Source organism: Zophobas morio, unplaced genomic scaffold (assembly GCF_036711695.1).
Source record: "Zophobas morio isolate AGI-343-1 ecotype UQ-CSIRO unplaced genomic scaffold, CSIRO_AGI_Zmor_V1 ptg000018l, whole genome shotgun sequence".
NCBI lineage: Eukaryota > Metazoa > Arthropoda > Insecta > Coleoptera > Tenebrionidae > Zophobas > Zophobas morio.
In genome coordinates this window covers 5,990,126-6,014,996 of record NW_026972123.1, presented here as the reverse complement: position 1 = coordinate 6,014,996, position 24,871 = coordinate 5,990,126, and the positions used below count along the sequence as shown (strand labels likewise).

The 24,871-nt window shown below is 31.2% G+C and overlaps 2 protein-coding genes across 5 annotated transcripts in view; both read left to right on the top strand.

The window, feature by feature from the left end:
- LOC135131081 (uncharacterized) overlaps positions 1 to 24,871 on the top strand; it is a 782,641-nt gene that overhangs the window by 721,470 nt on the left and 36,300 nt on the right. Inside the window, exons 1-3 of one of the 4 annotated variants that reach the window (XM_064058610.1) lie at positions 21,813 to 22,062; positions 22,118 to 22,228; positions 22,279 to 22,666. The exons of 1 other annotated variant lie outside the window; for it this stretch is intronic. In XM_064058610.1, coding sequence (XP_063914680.1) covers positions 21,942 to 22,062; positions 22,118 to 22,228; positions 22,279 to 22,553 — 507 coding nt within the window. In that variant the 5' untranslated portion in view covers positions 21,813 to 21,941 and the 3' untranslated portion in view covers positions 22,554 to 22,666. Of the gene's footprint in view, positions 1 to 21,812; positions 22,063 to 22,117; positions 22,229 to 22,278; positions 22,667 to 22,772; positions 22,914 to 24,871 lie in introns of those variants that run through there. 2 more of the 4 variants (XR_010280867.1, XM_064058611.1) reach the window with 2 other exon arrangements.
- On the top strand, positions 22,897 to 23,569 carry LOC135131084 (uncharacterized). The gene is made up of 3 exons (XM_064058614.1): positions 22,897 to 23,012; positions 23,062 to 23,169; positions 23,224 to 23,569. The coding sequence occupies exons 1-3, from the start codon at positions 22,931 to 22,933 to the stop codon at positions 23,490 to 23,492; spliced, it is 459 nt and encodes a 152-aa protein (XP_063914684.1). The 5' UTR covers positions 22,897 to 22,930; the 3' UTR covers positions 23,493 to 23,569.

Here is a 24,871-nt window from a genome sequence, read left to right as displayed (position 1 = left end):
ATATTAACTAACTTAAAATTTCACGGTAATTAACTTAGAATTGTGCTTTGTTATCCCCAAATTTCGATCCATTATCGGAAGATTTAAGGTGATTAACTCCAAATTTTGACTTTGTGAAACAAAATTTTACCAAATATCTCGAAATTTCCTAATTTACAACTAAAGAATTCAAAATTTTTCCTTTTAATTTTGTAATTTACACTTAACATTTTTCTTTATGATTTCAAAATTCTGGCGTAATTAAACTTACAAATTCGAAATTTTCCTTTATTACATTGTCTTGGCTTAATTATTTTAAAATTTCACCGGAATTAACTTAGAATTGTGCTTTATTATCCCTAAATTTCGATTCATTATAGGAAATTTTTAAAGTGATTAACTTCAAATTTTGACTTTGTAAAACTAAAAATTTTAACCAGCTCGAAATTTCCTATTTTACAGCTAAAGAATTCAAAATGTTTCCTTTTAATGTTGTAATTTCCGCCTAATTAGTTCGAAGTTTCGTAATTTTAGTCCAATAGTTCGACACTTTAGATTAATTATAACCAAGAAATTGTGGGCTGATAAGTTCGAAATTTTTAATTTTCAATTTATTATCATGAAATTTCGACATAATTAAATCTAAATTGTGGGTAATAAATTAAATATTTTCCTTTATTAGTTAAAAATTCTGTCCTAATTAAATTTTAGATTTATAAATTCAAAATTTTCTTTTATTACATTGTCTTGACTTAATTAACTTGTAATTTCATCACAATTAACTTAGTATTGTGGTTTGTTATCCCTTAATCTGGATCCATTATAGGAAAATTTTAACGTGATTAACTCTAAATTTTGACTTTGTAAAACTAAAAATCTTGCTAACTATCTCGAGATTTCCTAATTTACAGCTAAATAATTCAAAATTTTCTGTTTTTATTTTGTAATATCCACCTCTTAAGTACATAGTTGTGCTTTAGTTAATTGAAATATTAATTAATTATCTCCAACTTTAGACTTAAAATTTTGTCCTACGCAATTTTAATTCAATACTTCGAAACTTCAAATTATATCAAGAAATTTTGGGTTAATAAGTTCGAAATTTTTACTTATCTCTCCGGTTTTCGATTTATTATCATGAAATTTCGACATAATTAAATCTTAATTGTGGGTAATTGTTAATTTAGAATTGTGGTTTGTTCTCCCTCAATTTGGATCCATTATCGGAAAATTTTAACCTGGATAACTCCAAATTTTGACTTTGTAAAACTAAAAAATTTACTATCTCGTAATTTCTCAATTAACAGCTAAAGAATTCAAAATTTTCCCTTTTTAATCTATAATTTCCATCTTATAAGTTCGAAATTGAGCTTTAATTAATTGAAATTTTAACTAATTATCTCAAAATCTTGACCCACGTAATTTTAGGTTCAATAGTTCGAAACTTCAAATTATAATCAAGAGATTTTAGGTTAATAAGTTGCAAATTTTTACTTATCTATGTGGTTTTCGATTTATTATCATGAAATTTCGACGTAATTAAATCTTACTTGTGGGTAATTAATTAGATATTTTCCTTTATTAGTTCCAAATTTGGCCTAATTAAACTTTAGATTTACAAATTCCAAATGTTCCTTTATTATATTGTCTTGACTTAATTAACTTAAAATTTCACCGTAATTAACTTGGATTTGTGCTTTGTTATCCCTAAATTTCGATTCATTATCGGAAAATTTTGATGTGATTAACTTCAAATTTTGTCTTTGTAAAACTAAAAATTTTACTACGTCGAAATTTCCGAATATACAGCTAAAAAATTCAAAATTTTCCGTTTTTATTTTATAATTTCCGCCTAATTAGTTTGAAATTGAGCCTCAGTTAATTGAAATTTTAACTAATTATCTCCAAATTTGGACGCAAAATTGTGACTTAGGTAATTTTAGCTCAATAGTTCGATACTTCAAATTATAATTAAGAAAATTTGGGTTAATAAGTACGAAATGTTTACTTATCTATTTCGTTTTCAATTTATTATCATGAAATTTCGACGTAATTAAATCTAAATTGTGAGTAATTATTATTTATATATTTTCCTTTATTATTTTGAAATTCTGATATAATTAAATTTTAGACTTTACAAATTCGAAATTTTCGTTTATTATGTTGTCTTGAGTTAATTAACTTAAAATTCCACCGTAATTAACTAACTTAGAAGTGTGCTTTGTTACCGCTAAATTTCGATTCATTATCGTAAAATTTAAGGTGATTAACTCCAAATTTTGACTTTGTGAAACAAAATTTTACCAACTGTCTCGAAATTTCCTAATTTACAACTAAAAAATTCAAAAATTTTCCTTTTCATTTTGTAATTTCCACCTAATTAGTTGGAAGTTAAGCCTTAGTTAATTGAAATTTTGACTAATTATCTCCAAATTGAGACTCAAAATTTTGACCTACGTAATTTTAGTTCAATAGTTCGAAACTTCAATTTATAATCATGAAAATTTGGGTTAATAAGTTCGAAATTTTTACTTATCTATCTGGTTTTCAATTTATTATCATGAAATTTCGACATAATTAAATGTAAATTCGAAATTTTCCTGTATTAAGTATATTGTGTGGCGAATCACTACATGTTAATACAGAATATTTTTCTTCACACAAAGTGTTATTGACTGATAGAAGACAAACCTCTACAATGAAAAATTTCGAAACACATCTACATATTTAGCAAAAATTATCTATATTTCGAAAGAATTTCGTGCATATAAACGCGCATATTTTGACAACTCTTTGTGCATGCAAATCCGCTCTTTATCACATCGTTCGCGAAAGATTCCAGCAATTGGAGCACGGACAGCACGTCATTATCGCCACAACTATGCCCTCTCTCATGGACGAAAAACAAATATCCCGAGCAGTCATGATCATGTAACTACGTACAACCTTGTACTCTTTTTTCATCCTATGGAATATGAGATTGCAGACAGTGTAATGGATAAGCGAGTGTGACGGATCGGTCCGAGTTCTCATCCGTTTAAGAATGTCGAAAGGAAAAAAGTCGTGCCGGAAATAATTAAGATTACACACACAAATCGGTCTATTTGCACAAAAACTTTTAGATTGTGGAGTCGTATTGAGTTATCAAGCGGCGATGAAAGGGGAAAGGTGAGTTGGCAGGTTTTGATGGGAAGGATGATGGGCGGATGGGTTATTAGGAAAGTGCGTCGATACCACTACAGAAAGAACAGTTTTTTCCTTGTACTTAAATATTTTGACGTTTCAAGTCAGGCGATAATTTCATCACGATCACTTTCAAATGTTGTAAAATTTTGACCCATTTTCCCCATCGTCCCCTACCTCTGCGACCTGCGCTCCGCGCGCCCGCCGTCCCATGCCGCAGATTTTTCACCTCGCCATCGGCGTAGCGAAAAGTGAGCGTCGCCGGCGTCGTGACGGATGTGTGCGCCGCGACGCTCGCTCTTGTTTTAGCTGATTGGGCGCCGACCGGATGCCCGGCCAACGCTACAATCGATACGGATCCCCGACCAATCCGGCTCTACTACAGCCTGCCTTCTTTTGTCTTTGCCAGAACAATGGAGGAGCGATCGTTTTGTTCTTGCACACGATCGCCGTAATTGACTCGGGGTTTTTGCCGCGCGGTTGGCGGCGGCGGGGGCGGCGGCCGGCCTACCGGTCACTCGTTCGGAGATAAGATCGGCGGTAATGGATACATCAAGGAGGCCGTGGGTGGGGGGCGGTGTGGGGAGAGGAAGAGTTGACGGGCTTCATTCATTGTTTTGGTGGTATGTGGATGATGGGTGTAGGGGAGAGTTATGGGTTATGGGAGAAAGCGGTCAGAGATTGATTGACTCGCGGATGGGCTCGGGCGTAATTTCTCATACTTTTACTTGGTTTTTATAAATGTCAATAGTTAGGGGACTTATTTTGAGTGTGCTGAAGAAAGTAGGGTTGTTGAATGTACGTAGATAAAAGCTACACAGATTACTTATGTTAACAAGAAATAGGGTGGGACCGAGAATGGAGCCCTGAACAATAGTTATAATAGAAATGAATTTAGGTCATCATCACCATCATCATCCTCGAATTGACCGACTTCTGGTGTTTCTTCCGGATTAGTTGTCACCGCTGCCTTTGTGCTCATTATTATTTCTTAACATTGTTTGAAGCTAATTTTTGTTTGATAAACACAAACAGAAAAGAATCGCTCAAAAAATATAAGAAGTGACAATTTTGGGTATTTATAGTCGAAAAATGGGGAGTTGAATTTTTCTCGAAATTTTTATTATTATTTTGGAAAATTAGCTGCTATACTATAATATTTCTTATGTTATTATCTATGTGTACTTATATTATAAAGCTGAAGAGTTTGTTTGGTTGAACGCGCTAATCTCAGAAACTACTGGTTCGAATTCAAAAAATCTTTTTGTATTGAATAGTCCATTTATCGTACATACCTACATATAGGCTATATAACATCACGCTACGATAAATAGGAGCGAACTGGCAGTGAAAAATTCGGAAAAACGGGAAAATTATTCCTCCTTTGACAGGTTCCTTTGCTTACGCTGCTTAAACGCTTAAAGTTAAGTAGGTATAACCTTTTTATGGTAATGAAATTTGTTCTAAAATAAAAATGCATCTATATAAATAAAAAGGAATCGCCGAAATGTATGTACGCGCATAACTTCAGAACGACTGCACCAAACTGGATGATTCTTTTTTTTATGTGTTCCTTATTGTCAGGACAAGGTTTGTATATAAGAAAATTTACAAAAAATAAGACAGATAAAAAATCAAAAAATTCTAAAAATTTTGTATGGGAATCGCCACTTCGAATTAATTTCAATAGTTGGCGTTGCATTTCAAATCGTTCGTTTTTTCGTAAAAAAACGTCGTTTATTTTAAGAAAAGTCTTGGTTAAAGTGAATTTAGTTACACATTGCCAAAGGTTTCTTATTAATTTTGATCTGCCATTCTATTTACCTATATATATTCACTTTGTTGGTTTCGACAAAACCTCAACCTTTACCGTTATTAGTGATTTGTTTTTAATAATTTCGGGTTTGTAGGAAAACGAATTTCGGTTTAATTATCATATATTGATGCTTATCATATTTAAACATTATAAATGATATTAATTATATGTAAAATTTATTTATTTATATTCCGAAAATGTATAGCTTTGATCAACCAACTTCAATCGTTTCGAAAATCTTCCCACAATTTAAACATTGTCGAGTAAACGAATCACCGAACTCAATAAATTAAAACTGAAATCGTACTTACCCTGTTTTCGGTTCTTTTCGAAAAAATATCCATTTTCGTTCGTGTTCACAGCACTAACACAACATATTTTCCGTAATATGTATTAATAATAAACTAGAAATTTACTAAAACGCTCCACTTTTAGGCCAAAATGAAGCGACGATTTTGCCGCCATCAAACAGAAATTAATACTGAACACAAAGGACCGCGAAACGTGACCTTTGGACAGGTAGCTCAGGTGATAGTGACGTCATCGTACGTCACGATGAGATTGCAAAAATTATTTTTCATGTTTTGGCCGGGAAAATGCACATTTTCGGGGATAATTTAACAATGTTTAAACAAATTGATTTGTTTTTAATAATTTCGGGTTTGTAGGAAAACGAGTTTCGGTTTAATTATCATATATTGATGCTTATCATATTTAAACATTATAAATGATATTAATTATCCGACTTCAATCGTTTCGAAAATTTTCCCAAAATTTAAACATTGTCGGCATAAATTGTGCAGTGCGTTGTTTCTAACACTGGCTAAGAATCACAGATTATGAATTACGTAAATAAATAAAAGGTCAAATTGTATAAAGTAGGTACCGAGGGAGAAATCGCACATTATTTATTCGATTTGTGACGATATTTGTAACCTTAAATCGAAAAAGACCGTATAGAATCACTAATGAATTATGATTATAGGGTTCCGGTAAGAGAACATGTATCCACTAAGAAGTGGCTACCTATCCAAGTCGTTACAATGTATAATGTATAATCAACAGGGACTAAATCGAAGAAAAAATGTACCTGATGCCCAAGTTTGGTTTCAACATGATTATTGATTAAGCTGTCGATGTTGGGCATTTTTTTTTGTTCATGGACTCACCAGCCAGATTTTCCAACTTAAATTCGTCAGACATCTTTTTGTTTGACTAATTAAGTCGGAGTATGATGATAATAATAATAATAATAATAATAATAATAACTGCTAGGCCACGAGTACTTGTTGTGTGCGTAAGCCAGATGTCGGCCACGTGCAAGACGTGGTAAATATGGCACAAACATTTTTGTAAAGTAATTGTGACAAAATCAAGGCGAATTCATACACCATAAGTACAGAAATATATTGTTTTATAGAATTTTACTTACCATTTTAGCACCAATTACATTGTATCTATGTATTCTAAACATGCATCCAAATTTCAGAACGCCTGTGTAATAAAATCGACACAGACGACAGACAGACAGACGATAGATGACAAACAGACGGAAATGTGCTTTAGAGGTCATGGAACGTCGAGAAAATATGACACCGGTCGCCGGCTGACTCTTATTGCAATATTTTCTTATATCACTACGCTCGGGAAGCAAAAATAACTAGAACACTCATACATAGGCAATAACCATATACCGGGTGAGTCACTAAGAGCGCGCTTTTTTTTTAATAGAATACTCTACTCTATTTATCTTTACATATTTTGATTGACCTCTTCTTAATTAATTTTGAAATTATGATTCCACGTTGCAATTTATTCCAATTTTCTTGAAATTTCTAGCAGTGGAAGGGTTCATAAGAAAACAACAAGGTTATTTCGATAGAACTTCTCTAGCCCTTGAAGTATAATATGACAAATCTCGCTTCTCTGAAAAACTATAAAATTTTATTTTGAGATTTTCGTTTTTGTGATAATTTCTTTATAGAAAACTAGCGGCTTCCAAGTACAGACAATGTAAAATAAATTTGAATCAGATAACCAACGGGAAAAATAGCTCCTTAGCACTAATAACAAGCTTTAATTCAAGTGTTTATGACTATACATCACCAATGTGGATAATAATTTTGGCATAGAACATGCAACTGCTATCCCAGGAACGGTTATATCCTTAGTTACTTAGTGGTAAAATGCTATTATATTGTATTAATATTTTTGACGCAATCAAATGGTTCGTAAGGATGATTATTAGAATTTCGCAACATTCGGTCCAGTGGTTTCGGAGATTACGTATCTAATGAAAATCGACACACACGCCAGACAGACAGACATACAAACGGAAACGGGAGATCACTTCTTTCGTACTCTAGCGGTCATGAATCGTCGAAAAAACATGAAACTGGCAAGTCGCCCGATGGACTCGATTACTATTATGTACTTCCTTAGCTTACCCTTGGGAAGTAAACATTTTAAGAAAACTAAGCAAAAAACGTAAATTGTGGTTGAAAAGCCCAAGAAGAGGTCAATGAAAATATGTAAAAATATATAGGGTGTTTCCTTAAAAAAAGTTTTGTGTTACTCCTTAAAACTGGAACACTTTGTATAGTTAAAAATAATAATTTTAAAACATACCGGGTGTCTGGAAAATTTTTCCTACTTGTAGTTAATAAAGTTGAAGTTGCATCGAGCATTTATGGAAATATTGGTCGATTTGCCATTTTTCTTCCATAAGTTCAACAATATGCTAAATACATTAATTTTGATGTTTTTTTAAATTTTTTATAATAAAGTTTATGAAACAGTAACTTGCAACGAGTACCCTCTTCTCTACACAACGAACATACTGTGATTTTACTTTTACATTAATATTCCTAGACCTAATAGTCAGTAAAATTGAAGGGAGACGCAGTCGAGCGTTGCTATCAATATTTAACACCAAAATTTTTGTTTATGCAATTTTTTATAAAGATTTTTTCGTCTCTTTTTTCGTTTTATTGAAGTAAATACATATATGTAATTTCACCTATTGTTTCATAAAAATGTTCCCGATTGTCCATTTTTCTCACTAAAATCATTTTAATTTTCAAATTTTTATAAACGAAAGGGAAAAAGTTATTTAGACCAGAAAAATTTGTAGCGAGGACCCTCTTCTTCACAATAGACGCAGACCAATCTTCAAAATTTTCCTTTATTTTCAATTTTCTGTGAGTTTTGTAGAAGCAGACTTCTATTAATTTGGATGTATTTAAAAATGATTCAAAATGAGGTTAATTGTTTACGACACGATAACCAGCAGCGAGTACCCTCTTCTTCATTCAACGCACTTCTGTTTATTTTTGGTTTGAATAAGTTTTGGAACTCAATGTCTCTCAACAAGTACTTCACCACTATCGGCTACGCCTCGGGTATAAACAGCACGTTTCGTCATAAAATTTAATTTTTACTTATTCTAAAGACGTTTAAACATATTTTGATCATGTGACCTTAATTTTTCCATATAAGTTTTAATACCGGGTGTCTGAAAAATGATGTGGTTGTGCTGCTGTTGTAATAATTTGATAAAATTCCGTTTGAAAACACTATTTGACGTATCAAAAATTGTCAAAGTTTTCAAAACCTTACGTTTAAAATGTTCACAGTTAATTTTAGGTCCCTTGGTGTATTTTTTCCGATAAATTTAAAGGAATCTGGTGTTTTGCTGGATGAACTTGAAAAAATCATTTCAGTTTTTAGTGTTTTATTTTTAAATTCGGGAGACTCGTGGGTACCCATACTCTATTAATTTGGGAAATATTTGTTTTAAATATTTTACAAAAAAAAATTGGAGGACTTTGGTGTTCTGTTTTTGGAAAATTCTGACCTGACCTGCCTTAATTTTGGCACACTGTTATTTTTTGAAAAATTTAAAACAATCTAGAGGTTCTAGGTATCCCTATTTGGAAAGAATTTGAAAGTGCTTTGGAGCCTCAAGTGTCTTTTCTTATAATAATTTAATTAAATTTCTTAGAGGGTATCTCATTTGCCAAAATCACTCTTATCTTAGCAGGTATTAGCCCCGCCCACCCACCCTCTCTTTTCTTATAGGGTATATCATCTGCCAAAATCACTCTTATCTTAGCAGGTACTAACCCCGCCCACCCAAAACATTGCGAGCTTACTTATATGCCAAGGCAGGAATTTTGAACATTTTTTCTAGTTGGTTATGCTTTAATGGATTTTTTTTTGGTTTTGTTTTTATTTATAATTTATAAATGGCTTATTAAAAGTTTTTTTTTGGTTTATTTATTAATGAAAAAGAACAGCTTGTTTTATTAATAATAATTTAATTAATGGGTACTGGTTGTTATGGTAATTATCCTAAAAAAAAAAAAAAAAATAAAAGGTACAACTGATCTTATCAAAATTTTTATCGAATAAAATTCCATTGAAAGTATTAAACAAAACTACAATTGGAGATTTGATAATGTGTCCTCCAGGTGTCAAAATAAAAGCAAGTTTTGTCTATGTCGTGTGCTAAACTTTCTATTTAAAAACAAATAATTTTTCAAAATATCGAAGAATTTGCTCTTCATTTTACAATTTTATGTTTTTAGAAATAATGAATTACAATAGCAGAGAATTGGTTGTAACTTTATTGTACGGATTTTTCCTTTTGTTAAAATATTTAAGGAAAAATAGGATTTTTATTAAGAACAAATATATTAAATTTGATTTGCCAGGCCCGAACTGATTTGACCAAACCTCGTCTGATTTTGTATGACTTTTTAATTTAATCAAACCTGAACCTGACCTGACCTGACCTGACCTGACCTGACCTGACCTGACCTGACCTGACCTGACCAGCATTAATTTTGGGACACCGTTATTTTTTGAAAAATTTAAAACAATCTAGAGGTTCTAAGTATCCTTGTTTGGAAAGAATTTGAAAGTGCTTTGGAGCCTCTAGTGTCTTTTCTTATAATAAGTTAATTAAATTTCTTAGAGGATATCTCATTTGCCAAAATCACTCTTATCTTAGCAGGTATTAGCCCCGCTCACCCACCCTCTCTTTTCTTATAGGGTATATCATCTGCCAAAATCACTCTTATCTTAGCAAATACTAGCCCCGCCCACCCAAAACATTGCGAACTTACTTATATGCCAAGGCAGGAATTTTGAACATTTTCTCTAGTGTTTAGTTGGTTATGCTTTAATGGATTTTTCTTTTTTTGGTTTTGTTTTCATTTTTATTTATAATTTATAAATGGCTTACTAAATGTTTTTTTGGTTTACTTATTAATGAAAAAGAACAGCTTGTTTTATTAATAATAATGTAATTAATGGCTACTGGTTGTTATGGTAATTACCTTAAAAAAAAATAAAAGGTACAACTGATCTTATCAAAATTTTTTTCGAATAAAATTCCATTAAAAGTATTACACAAAACTACAGTTGGAGATTTGATAATGTGTCCTCCAGGTGTCAAAATAAAAGCAAGTTTTGTCTATGTCGAGTGCTAAACTTTCTATTTAAAAACAAAGAATTTTTCAAAATATCGAAGAATGTGGGCTTTATTTTACAATTTTATGTTTTTAAAAATAATGAATTACTGTAGCAGAGAATTTGTTGTAACTTTATTGTACAGATTTTTCCTTTTGTTAAAATATTTAAGGAAAATATGATTTTTATTAAGAACAAATTAATATATTAAATTGGCTTGATTTGCCAGACCCGAACTGATTTGACCTAACCTCATCGTAAATTTTTCGAATAAATGACGCCAAAATAACTTCTGAGGGTCGAAATCTGCAAAAAAATTGCCTAAAATTCTTCAAGAACAGGAAATACTCGTAAATTTCGACGAACTGAGTTTAAAACATGATGGTTTCGGACCAAAATTTTCAAAAAATTCGGTTTGAAAATAGATTTTTTTTAAATATCTCTAAAATTGTCATTCTTCGTTTTAATGATTATGGAAAAATCGCTCGATATTGTCGAAAAAGACGAAAATAACTTGAGAATTTTCAAATGATTTCAACCAAGATTTTCGAAAAATTCGGTTTGAAAATGAAAATTTTTATATATCTTAAAAATTGCCATTTTCTATTTTATCTATTTGGGAAAATTTGTTTAAATTATCAAAAAAATGCAGCCGAAAATCACTTACACAAATCGAAGTCTACAAGAAAATTTAGAGTGCTCGAAAAACGGCCAAAAAATGCATGCATGAAAAATTGCACTTTTTGAAAAGTTGTTTAAAAATATTCAAAACAATCTAGGAGATACATTTCAATCGGTTTTTAAAGTAATTTTGTAAATAGCTGGGAAATTGTCAGTTTTCGTTTTGTCTAGTGTGGAAATATTGTCTGAATTTTAGATGAAATGAAATCTAAAATAACTTCTAGAAACCGAAATGTCTTTACAACTTAATATACGAAGGGTGCTAGAAAGACGTTAAAAAAAGTGGGTGTTGAAAAAAATTGCCTAAAACTCTTCAAATAATTCTAAGAAATAGATTTGGATGAGTTCATTCAAAAAATATGTGTTGATGGTCTAGTACCAAGATTTTCGAAAAATGTGATTTAAAATTAATTTTTTTTAAATCTCAAAAATTGTCAACTTTTGTTTTACCAGTTATAGAAAAATTGTTGCAATTTTCGAAAAAAATAAATCCGAAAACAAACTGATTTGACCTGACTAGATTAGACCTGACTAGACCTGACCTGACAGATCTGATCTGACTAGACCTGACCTGACTAAACCTGACCTGACTAGGCCTGACCTGACTTGATATCACTTGACTTAACCTTACTTTCTTGTTCTATTTTAATTTTCTCTTAAATTTCACTCTGAATCTCTAGTGGAATTTGTTCTAACCCATAACAACCCTAAATCAACTACCCCATCCCAACCAGCAATTATCGCCCCTTCTTTACCCATCATCCTCCACCAAATCCGTCACTGCAACTATAAAACCCATCGGTTTCTCGTTCTAGCACCTAAGTAAATCCCCATCCACTATCACCGAGCGCGAATTGGAACCGAATCAAAAGCCCGATTGTTATCTATAATTGAACGGATTATTACGGTACTTCCACCAACAAACTAACCAATTTACCGCCGATGAAATTGGGTAATTACCCAATTAGTGTCTGTCACCTCGGCCCATCTCCTCGCGTTTCTATTTTTCAGCCGCACCAAGCCTAGACTCGGCTCCGTTCCTGCTGAAATTCCTGCTAGCGTTTCGTATCGGTGGCGCCATCTGTCTCGTCGACCGGCAACCGCCCCCGGCTCTTACAAATTCACGTCATGTTTACATCCAACATCTGATGTCGCGTCGTGTTCGAAAGGAGTTTTTATTGTTTTTTGGCGCTAGACGTGTGTGCATTCGCCGGCTAATGAGAGCTGATATTAAAGGTGAATTAAGGATCATTAGGATTGCGCGAGCGATGGTGTAATTAGAGGCGATGGAGGTTTTTTACGGGGGTGATAATGGGAAAATGCTGGCTGAGGTAATGAGTGGCGATGGGTGACGGATGGCCGGTGAACGGCGGAAGACGTAATGGGATTTTTCGAAATGGGATGAAAGGGGCAGATGGCGGGCTGGGTATTGTGTTTGAAGAGGATTTTTATGGGTTTGTTGTAATAAATGGTAAATATAAGACGTATTATGGTTGTTATTATAAAAGGGGGAGAAGCAACAGGATTTATTTTTTATGTAAAAATGTATAATTATTAAAAAAAAATCTTATAAAGTAATAAATAAAAGTATTTAAAGATATTAGTGTACATTTTGTGTAAAAAACAAACTTATAGTAAAGAAAAAAAGACCATGATTTTTGCCCCATTGAATACTCCTACTCTGATCTAGTCTTACCTACTATGGTTAACATGATCAGACTGTTCAAAAACTTACAATACTGATTTTTGAGTTTGGAAAATTATTGATTCGTTCGAATGTAAAAACTTCAAGGAAGCTCGAAAAACGGTCAAAAAATGCGTACTGGAAAATTGAGTTTCTTGAAAAGTTGCCTACAAAATTCTTAAAAAATTCTGGGAAATACATTACGACGAGCCGATTCGAAAAACATAGCGTGTTGGTGATTTCGGATCAAGATCTTCGGAAAATTCGATTTGAAAGTAATTTTTTTTGGAAAGCTCGCAAATTGTTGTATTCTGTTTTATCTATTAGGTATGGAAAAATTGTTATTAAATTTTTCGAATACCTAAATGACGGCGAAAATAACTTCTGACAGTCGAAATCTATAAAAAATAAAGTGTAAAGGTTTCGGACCATGATTTTCAAAAAATTCGGATTTTCTTTAAATATCTCTAAAATTGTCGTTCTTTATTTTAATAATTATGGAAAAATCGCTCGATATTTTCGAAAAAAATGAAAATAACTTGTACAAGCCGAAATTTACAAGAAAATGCCTTTACGTAATTTTCCGAATTTACGAAAAAATGCCTAAAAAGGTATTGAAAAATTGAGATTTTTGAAAAGTTATTTAATAATTTCCAAAAATTTCTGGGAAATACATTTCGATGAGCCGATTCGAAAAATACGACGTGTTAATGGCTCGGACCAATATTTTCCAAAAATTGGGTTTGAAAGTAGCTTTTTTAAATATATCTTGAATTTATCATTTTATCGATTATGGAAAAATTGTTTCAATTTTAGAAGAAATGAAGCCGAAAATAGCTTCTACGAGTTGAAATTTACAAGAAAAGATCACGCGTTGTCGGTCTCGAATCAAGATTTTCGAAGAATTCCGTTTGAAATTATTTTTTGTAATATCTCGAAAATTGTATTTTTTTTTTGTTTGTTTTATCAATTATTATAGAAAAATGTAGGAATTTTCGAAAAAATTAACCCGAAAATAACTTCTACGAGTTGAAATTTAGACGAGAATCTATATAGATTTTTTTTTCAAGGGTGCTCAAAAGACAGTCAAAAAATTCATGTAGATTACGTATTGGAAAATTGCTTAAAAATGTGCAAATAATTCTGGGAAATACATTTCGACGAGTTAATTAAAAAAACATGTGTTTTGGAAAAATTCGGTTTGAAATTATTTTTTTTAATTCTCAAAAATTGTCTTTTTTTATTTTATCAATTATGGAAAAATTGTTAAAATTTAAAAGAAAATTAAGCTGAAAATAACTTCAACGGGTCGAAATCTACAAGAAAATCTCTTTACATAATTTTCGGAAGGTGTATAAAAACGACCAAAAAATGTACATTGAAAAATTGAACTTTTTGAATTGTTGCCTAAACATCCTCAAAAAATTCTGGGAAATATATTTCGACAACGTGATTTGAAGAAAATAATTAATGATGGTCCCAGACCAAGATTTTCCAAAAATTCGATTTTTTGACTTCAGTCTTTTTTTGTTTTATCGATTATGGAAAAAGTATTGGAACTTTCAAAGAAATGAATACGAGTCGAAATCTAGAAGAAAATGTCTTTAGATAATTTTCGAAGAGTGTTCGAAAAAGGTCAAATGCCTGATTAAATTGAAAAATCGAGATTTTTTAAAAATGGACCCAAAAAAACTCAGAAAATTGTGGAAAATACATTCTAACGAGCTGATTCGAAAAACATAACGTATTGGTAGTTTCGGAATAAGTTTTTTGAAAAATTAAGTTTGAAAATGGGATTTTTAAAATATTTCGAATATTGTAAATTTTTATTTTATTGATTCTGGAAAAAGTGCTAGAATTTTTGAAGTAACGAGGCCAAAAATAAGCATAATTTTCGAAAAACAGTCAAAAGACGCTAGAAAATTGAAAAATTGAAATTCATATGTAGACGCAGGGAAATATTGCAGATTTGGATAGTTGCCTAAAATCCTCAAAAATAGGAAATATATTTCGACGAGCTGAGTGTAAAACATAAAATGCAGATGGTTTCGGAGCAAGATTTTCAAAAACTTCGGTTTGAAAATGGTTTTTCTTTAAATATTTCTAAAATTGGCATTCTTCATTTTAATGATTACGGAAAAATTGTTGCCTATTTTTGAAAAAAGCGAAAGTAACTTGTGCCTGAAAAACGGTCAATAAAGTCGTACCTACGTGGAAAAGTAGAAAACTTGAAAATTTTTAAATGTTTTTTAAAAATTGTCAAACAATTCTGGGAAATACGTTTCGACGTGATTTTCGAAGAATTAAGTTTGAAAATGAAAATTTTTATACTTATAACTTAAAAATTGTCATTTTCATTTAATGTATTCTCAAAAATTTGTTGGAATTATCAAAAAAATGAAGCCGAAAATAACTTACACAAGTCGAACGTTATAAGAAAATTTAGAGTGCTCGAAAAACGGTCAAAAAATTCGTGTATGAAAAATTGCAATTTTTGAAAAGTTGTTTAAAAATCTTCAAAAAATTCTAGGAGATACATTTCAACTAGGTGATTCGAAAAACACAACGTGTTGTTGATATCGGACGGATATTTTCGAAAAAATCGGTTTTTAACGTAATTTTCTAAACACCTGTGAAATTGTCATTTTTCTTTTTGTCTATTATGGAAATATTGTCTGAATTTTAGATGAAATAAAATCTAAAATAACTTCTAGAAATCGAAATCTACAAGAAAATGTCTTTACAACTTAATTTACGAAGGGTGCTAGAAAGACGATAAAAAACCAGGGTGTTGAAAAAAATTGCCTAAAACTCTTCAAATAATTCTAAGAAATAGATTTCGACGAGCTAATTCAAAAAATATAACATGTTGATGATCTAGTACCAAGATTTTCGAAAAATTTTATTTGAAATTATTTTTGTCTCGAAAGAAGATTTTCGAAAAATTCGGTCCAAAATTATTTTTTTTTAATATCTCAAAAATTGTCAACTTTTGTTTTGTCAATTATAGAAAAATTGTTGCAATTTTCGAAAAAATAAACCCGAAAACAGCTTTTAGGAGTCGGAATCTATAAGAAGTTCTCTAAATTTGAGATAATTGAAGTTTTGTCTAAAAATTATTAAAAAATTCTGGGAAACATATTTCAACGAGCTGATTTGGAAAAGAACGTGTTGACGGCGTCGAAGCAAGATTTTCGAAAAATTCGGTTTGAACTTATTTTTTTTATTATCGCGAAAATTGTCGCTTTTCTTTTATATCAATTATGGAAAATTTTTGGAATTTTCGAAAAAATGAAGCCGAAAATAACTTCTACGAGTGGAAATCTGCTAGTCAATGTGTTCAGACAATTTTTTAAGGGTGTTTGAAAAGCGGCTAAAAAATTCATATGAAAAATTGAGATTTTTGAAAAGTTGCTTAAAAATCTCAAAAAATTTCTGGGAATTATATATTTCGACGAGCTGATTCGAAAAACCCGTGTTATTGGCTCGGACCAAGATTTTCCAAAAATTCGGTCCAAAAGTAGGGTTTTTAAATATATTGAAGATTGTAATTTCTCATTTTATCGATTTTGGAAAAATTGATTGGATTTTAGAAGAAATGAAGCCGAAAATAACTTCTACAAGTTGAAATTTACAAAAAATTGTTTTTAGATATTTTTCCAAGAGTGCTCGAAAAACGGTAAAAAAATTCATATCGAGTATTGAAAAATTGAGATTTTTGAAAAATTGTCTAAAAATGTTCAAATAATTCTGGGAAATACATTTCGACGAGCTAATTTGAAAACAGTCATGATGGTGTCGAACCGAGATTTTCGAAAATGGTTTGAAATGTTTACTTTTAATATTTCGAAAATTGTCAATTTTTGCTTAATCGATATTTATGCAAAAATTGTTGGAATTTTCGAAAAAATAAACCCGAATTCAACTTTTACGAGTCGGAATCTACAAGAAAATGTCTTTAGATAATTTTCGAAGGATGTCTAAAAACGATAAAAAAATTTATACTTGATTGGGGATATTGAAAATTTGAGATTTTTGAAATTTTGTCTAAAAATCATGAAAACACTCTGGGAAACATATCTCAACGAGCTGATGGGAAAAAAATTACGTGTTTCGAATCAAGATTTTCGAAAAATTCAGTTTGAAATTATTATTTTTTTAATATCTCGAAAATTGTTTTTTTTTGTTTTATCAATTATAGAAAAATTGTTGAAAAAAATCTACAAGAAAATCTGTTTAAGTACATAATTTTCGGAAGGTGTATAAAAACGACCAAAAAATTCATATGTACATTGAAAAATTGAGGTTTTTGAAAAGTTGCTTAAAAATCCTCAAAAAATTCTGGGAAATATATTTCGACAAGGTCATTTGAAGAAAATAAGTAATGATGCTTCCAGACCAAGATTTTCCAAAAATTCGATTTTTTGATTTCCAAAACAGTCTCTTTTTGTTTTATCGATTATGGAAAAAGTGTTGGAACTTTCGAAGAAATGAATACGAGTCGAAATCTAGAAGAAAATGTCTTTAGATAATTTTCGAAGAGTGTTCGAAAAAGGTCAAATGCCTAATTAAATTGAAAAAACGAGATTTTTGAAAAATGGACCCAAAAAACCTCAGAAAATTGTGGAAAATACATTATAACGAGCTGATTCGAAAAACATAACGTATTGGTAGTTTCGGACCAAGTTTTTTGAAAAATTAAGTTTGAAAATGGGATTTTTAAAATATTTCGAATATTGTAAATTTTTTTTTATTTTATTGATTCTGGAAAAACTGTTAGAATTTTTGAAGTAACGAGGCCGAAAATAAGCATAATTTTCGAAGGATGCTTGAAAAACAGTCAAAAGACGCTAGAAAATTGAAAAATTGAAATTCATTTGTGGGCGCAGGGAAATATTGCAGATTTGGATAGTTGCCTAAAATCCTCAAAAATAGGAAATATATTTCGACGAGCTGAGTGTAAAACATAAAGTGTAGATGGTTTCGGAGCAAGATTTTCAAAAACTTCGGTTTGAAAATGGTTTTTCTTTAAATATTTCTAAAATTGTCATTCTTCATTTTAATGATTACGGAAAAATTGTTGCCTATTTTTGAAAAAAGCGAAAGTAACTTGTGCCTGATAAACGGTCAATAAAGTCGTACCTACGTGGAAAAGTAGAAAACTTGAAAATTTTTAAATGTTTTTTAAAAATTGTCAAACAATTCTAGGAAATACGTTTCGACGTGATTTTCGAAGAATTAGGTTTGAAAATGAAAATTTTTATACTTATAACTTAAAAATTGTCATTTTCATTTAATGTATTCTCACAAAATTGTTGGAATTATCAAAAAAATGAACCCGAAAATAACTTACACAAGTCGAACTTTACAAGAAAATTTAGAGTGCTCGAAAAACGGTCAAAAAATTCGTGTATGAAAAATTGCAATTTTTGAAAAGTTGTTTAAAAATCTTCAAAAAATTTTAGGAGCTACATTTCAACTAGGTGATTCGAAAAACACAACGTGTTGTTGATTCCGGATGGATATTTTCGAAAAAATCGGATTTTAAAGTCATTTTGTAAATAACTGGGAAATTATCATTTTTCGTTTTGTCTATTATGGAAATATTGTCTGAATTTTAGGTGAAATGAAATCTAAAATAACTAAGTCGAATTCTACAAGAAAATGTCTTTACAACTTAATATACGAAGGGTGCTGGTGCTAGAAAGACGATAAAAAACCAGAGTGTTGAAAAAAAGTTGCCTAAAACTCTTCAAATAATTCTAAGAAATAGCTTTCGACGAGCTAATTCAAAAATATGTGTTCATGGTCTAGTACCAAGATTTTCGAAAAATTTGATTTGAAGTTATTTTTGTCTCCAACATTAATTTTTTCAATATCTCAAAAATTGTCAACTTTTGTTTTATCAATTATAGAAAAATTGTAATTTTCGAAAAAATAAACCCGAAAACAACTTTTAAGAGTCGGATGTCTTTAGCTAATTTTCAAAGGGCGCTGAAAATGCTAAAAAAATTTATAAATGGGTGAAAATTTGAGATTATTGAAGTGAAATCATCAAAAAATTGTGTGAGAAACATATTTCAACGAGCTGATTGGAAAAAGATAACATGTTGACGGTCTCAAACCAAGATTTTCGAAAAATTCTGTTTGAACTTATTATTTTTAGTATCGCGAAAATTGTCGCTTTTCTTTTTTATTAATTATGGAAAATGTTTGGAATTTTGGAAAAAATTAAGCCAAAAATAACTTCTACGAGTGGAAATCTACTAGTCAATGTGTTTAGACAATTCTTCAAGGGTGTTTGAAAAGCAGCTAAAAAATTCATATGAACTAGGTATTGAAAAATTGAGATTTTTGAAAGTTGCTTAAAAATCTCCAAAAATTTCTGGGAAATATATTTCAGTGAACCGATTCGAAAAATACGACATGTTGTTGGCTCGGACTAATATTTTCCAAAAATTGGGTTTGAAAGTAGGTTTTTTAAAAATATTTTGAATTTCTCATTTTATCCATTATGGAAAAATTGTTTGAATTTCAGAGGAAATGATACCGAAATAGCTTCTACTAGCTGAAATTTACAAGAAATTTTCTTCAGATATTTTTCCAATGGGTCCTCGAAAAACGGTAAAAAAATCATATGGAGTACCTACTGAAAAATTGAGATTTTTGAAAAATTGACTAAAATTGTGCAAATGATTCTGGGAAATACATTTCGACAAGCTAATTAATAAAAATTCGGTTTGAAATTAGTTTTTTTAATATCCCGAAAATTGTATTTTTTTTATCGATTATAGAAATTGTTGGAAAATGTCTTTAGATATTTTTCCAAGGGTGTTCGAAAAACGATCAAAAAATTCATATAGAATATTGAAAAATTAAGATTTTTGAAAAATTGCTTAAAAATGTGAAAACAATTTTAGGAAATACATTTCGGCGAACTAATTCAAAAAAGATGAGTTGGGTCTCGAAGCAAGATTTTCGAAAAATTCGGTTCGAAATTAATTTTTTTAATTTCTGAAAAATTGTCTGTTTTTATTTTATTAATTATGGAAATATTGGTGAAATTAAAAAATAACTTCTACGGGTCGAAATCTACAAGAAAATCTCTTTACATAATTTTCGGAAGGTGTATAAAAACGATCAAAAAATTCATATGTACCTACGTTGAAAAATTGAACTTTATGGAAAGTTGCCTAAAGATCCCCAAGAAATTCTGGGAAATATATTTCGACAAGGTCATTTGAAGAAAATAAGTAATGATGGTCCCAAACCAAGATTTTCCAAAAATTCGGTTTGATGATTTCCAAAACAGTCTTTTTTTGTTTTAACGATTATGAAAAAAGTGTTGAAACTTTCGAAGAAATGAATACAAGTCGAAATCTAGAAGAAAATGTCTTTATATAATTTTCGAAGAGTGTTCGAAAAAGGTCAAAAAATTCATGCCTGATTAAATTGAAAAATTAAGATTTTTGAAAAATTGACTCAAAAAACCTTAAAACATTGTGGAAAATACATTATAACAAGCTGATTCCAAAAGGTTTTTGAAAAATTAGGTTTGAAAATGGGATTTTTAAAATATTTCGAAAATTGTAATTTTTACTTTATGAATTCTGGAAAAACTGTTAGAATTTTTGAAATAATGGGGCCCAAAAAATAACAAATTTTCGAAGGCTGCTCGAAAAATAGTCATAAGACGTGAAAGAATAGAAATTGAGATTTTTGAAAAGTTCTATAAAAATCCTCAAAAATTCTGGGAAATACACTACGAGAAGCTGATTCGGAAAACAACGTGTTGATGTATTTTAAATATTTATTTTTTAAACATATCCAAAATAATCGTCATTTTTCGTTTAATCGGTTATGGAAAAATTGTTGTAATTTTCTTTCTGCCTTCGAAATCTATAACAAAATGTCTTTGGGCCATTTTGAAAAGGTGCTCGAAAAATGGTCAAAAATTCATACGTGGCGGTACTAAAAAAGTGAAATTTTTGAAAAAGTTGTCAAGAAATTTTCAAAAAATTTTGGAAAATTTATTTCGACGAGCTAATTCGAAAAACATGTGTTGCGGTCTCGAAGCAAAAATCTTCATTTTTTGTTTTATTGATTATAGAAAAATTGTTGTAATTTTCGAAAAAATGAAGCTGAAAATGACTTCTATAAGTCGAAACCTAGAATTCTAGAAGTCTTTAGATAATTTTCGAAAGGTGTTCGAAAAACGATCAAAATATTTGTGGCTGATTAAATTGAAAAATTGAGATTTTTTAAAAATTCAGCCAAAAATCTTCAAAAAATTCTGGGAAATACGTTTCAATTAGCTGATTCTAAAATCATAAAATGTTGATAGTTTTGGACCAAGATTTTCTAGAAATTCGGTTTGAAAATGGGATTTTTTATGTGTGGAAAATTGTCTATGATTTTTTTTTCAAAAAAATTTGAAAAATAGATTTCGACAACCTGATTCGAAATATCATTTTTAGCCGTATTAATATATAAAAAAGATTTATTCTTGACCCAAAAATTATGGATTTTGATTTGTCCTAGCGATTTCCAGTTTTGAGTTTTACTGATGGTATTAATCAGTTTGTTGAGTATTATTTAACCGGATGTCCTAGTGGAGGATGTTGGGCTTTTTGGCTCTTTGATCTTGATTTTCATCAAACCTTAACAGTACCCTTATTAACAATGGATACCTAACTTGACTGATTCTAAATTTACAAACCTTCTCTTATGATTTATTTTTTGAACTTTAACTAGTGTTTTCTTTTTCATTTTCCCACAAATAAGCAGCGACAACAGTAGTAAGAGCTAAAGCACACACCAGCTTTAAAAACGAGACGGTGAAATTGTTAAAATATCGGAAACTGGAAACATTAAAAACAGATCAGATTTAATTATTTAAGAAAAAAAGAAAACAAACGGAAAAAGAACAAAAACGAACCAGAAAAATTAAATCTAGACGATTTTATTAACATTGTCATTATTATCATTATTATAATGCATTAATTATAGTCAGCAAATGTAGACGAACTTGAAAAAACTTGAAGTGGTATTCACCGGTTTAGTGTACTATCTTATCACAGAAAAACACATGTCAAAATTTTTTGTTTGTGTGTACTACTTAATATGCAGCTCTCGGTTGACCAAAAATATATAATGCCAATTCCAAATCCAAAAATCATCTTTGCCATAATTTACTTCTCCTACATGATCAGTGTTCGTGCCACTAATGTCACTCAGTGCACCTGTAAGTAAAACCATGGTCAACTTTCCTTCATTCTCTACTTTTCAACTTTTTTCAGTGTTCACCGATGTCCCTGTCCCTGATAACGTAGAAATCGGTAACTGCGACGAACCACCATGCATTGTGCCCATCAACAGTACCATTAACATAGCAATGAACTTCACGTCACGTACGTCCACTTATCTTCGGTTTTCTTATCTTCATTTTATCTTTTTGTAGCACGAACATTAGGCAACATTTTTCCGATAGCTATTGGGGACACTTTCAACTCGGTTATAAATTTCCCTCTAGAAGAGGAGGATGCTTGTGATGGCATAGTCAACACAGAGTGTCCTCTGGAAGAGGGCGAAGACGTGGAATATAAATCGCAAATCTCTGTGTCTTCCGATTTTGGAGAAATATATTTTTCTCTGGAGTACTACCTTTTCGACAGGGATGCAGAGAATTTTTTTGAATGTTTTAAGGTTGATATACAGATGGTTCTAACAGACTGAGTAACTCCGTTTTACCATAGTTAACATTTGTATGTCAGAACCAATTAGAGTGTAAGATATCAGTGTAAAAATAACGTAAAGAACAAATAAAAACTAGTTACAGACATAGAAAATTACATTCTAAATTTTTGTGACAATCCATTTCACGTAGGTACTTATTTAGAAAGATATTAGTCATCTTGATCAAAATGAGACTAAAGTCATTGCATCATTTCTCAGACAACTCAAAACTCCAAGTGTTACCATCACAATTAAGGGAAAAAGATTAATAATTGATAAGAACACCTGCATGCTCAAAAACAACACCTGCAATTTTGCGTGAATTATAAAAGGGAGCAAAACGCCGTCATCTTGTCAGTAGAAGAAAAACAACCAAGATGAAGTCTACAATTGCTATTCTAACCATTGCTTTGCTTTTCTGGCAATCCAGCGACGTCCAGAGCACTGAAGTAAGCCAATGTAAGTAAAAATTTTATTTTGTGTCCAAATTATAACAAAATACGTTTAGGTACTGACGTCTCATTTCCTACTACTGTGGAAATCGAAGACTGTGCAGAACAACCGTGTATTTTGCACATTAATACCACTACCAGCATGACGATGAAGTTCAAAGCACGTACGTCAATTTAATACCTAGATGGTAAAGATACTAACGAGCGTTCTTTTCCAGCTAAAAATTTGGAACACATAGTTCCAATTGCTATAGCTGAGGTCATGGGCATGGAAATTCAATATCCGTTAGACCAAGATGACGCATGTGCCGGAATAGTTAACACCCAGTGTCCTTTGGAAGAAGGAGAAGACGTTGAATATACGTTTGACATGTTTATTTCGCCGATCTTTCCGAAAATTAACCTCACTTTGGAGTTTTCGCTCCTAGATGAGGATCAAGATGATAGCGCTTTTGAGTGTTTCAAGGTAGATTTGCAGCTGGAATGAGTTGTTATATGATTTAAGTTAATTAAGTTTTGATGACTAGAGTATATATTAAATAATAATATTCATACTGCAGTTAATACGAACTTTCAATTTATTACCTAAGTCTGGAATTCAAAGCTTTATCCTGACTTATTATTAGAAGGTCTCAAGTTATTAAAAACTACCCAGAAGAGATCCCTGAGAACGTTTAAGATTCTTTAAATAAATAACAGACACTAGGAATCCCCGATAAAGTTTCACATTATAAAAGAAAAAGACAGAAGAAACCCCCAAGAAGGTTTCAAATTATTAAATACAACCCCGAAGGGGTCCCCGAGAAGGTTTCACGTTATTAAAAAAAAAGACAGAAGAGGTCCCCGAGATTGTTTGATATTATTAAAATAAATACGGAAGGGCTCCCCGAGAAGGTTTCCAGTTCTTAATAACAACCCAGAAGGAGCCCCTAAGAAGGTTTAACAGTATTAAAAAAAGACAAAGAGACCCCCCGAGAAGGTTTCACATTCTTAAGAAAGAAATACAGAAAGGGTTTCGAAAAGGTTTCAAATTATTAAAAACCACCCTCGAGGGTCCCCGAGAAGGTTTCACATTGTCAGAAGGACCCCCGAGAAGGTTCCAAATTATTAAAAACAACCCAGAAGAGGCCCCCGAGAAGGTTACACATTCTTCAAAAAAATACAGAAAGGGTCCCCGAGAAGGTTTCAGATTATTAAAAACAACCCAGAAGAGGTCCCCGAGAAGATTACACATTCTTCAAAAAAATACGGAAGGGGTCCCCGAGAAGGTTTCAAATTGTCAGAACTCGGGGGCTTGTTTTGACGTGTTTTTTTAATATGAAACTTCCTTGGGATCTCTAATTCTTAAAAAAAAAACAGACAAAGACCGCACAAGAAGGTTTCAAAACAACCCAGAAGAAGTCCCCGAGAAGGTTTCACATTATAAAAAAAAGACAGAAGAAAACCCCGAGAAGGTTTCACATTCTTAAAAAAGAAATACAGAAAGGGTCTCGAGAAGGTTTTAAATTATAAAAAACAACCACCAAGGGTCTCCGAGAAGGTTTAACAGTACTAAAGCAAAGACAACGCCCCCCCCCCCCCCCGAAAGTTTGCCATTTAAAGGAAAAGACAGAAGGGCTCCCCGAGAAGGTTTCAAAGAAAGGGTCTCCGAGAAGGTTTCTCATTGTCAGAAGCCCTCCCCCCCCATTATTTCACATTATAAAAGAAACACAAGAGGCCCCCGAGAAGGTTTCACATTCTTCAAGAAAATACAGAAAGGATCCCCGAGAAGGTTTCACATTCTTCAAGAAAATACAGAAAAGATCCCCGAGAAGGTTCCAAATTATTGAAAATAACCCAGAAGAAGTCTCCGAGAAGGTTTCACAT

What these genes read in the sequence shown, in the direction of transcription:
- LOC135131084 (XM_064058614.1), top strand. Translation starts at nt 22,931, where the DNA reads ATGAAGTCTACAATTGCTATTCTAACCATTGCTTTGCTTTTCTGGCAA. An exon ending in GAGCACTGAAGTAAGCCAAT is followed by an intron (nt 23,013 to 23,061) that starts GTAAGTAAAAAT and finishes AAATACGTTTAG; the next exon opens with GTACTGACGTCTCATTTCCT. An exon ending in GACGATGAAGTTCAAAGCAC is followed by an intron (nt 23,170 to 23,223) that starts GTACGTCAATTT and finishes GTTCTTTTCCAG; the next exon opens with CTAAAAATTTGGAACACATA.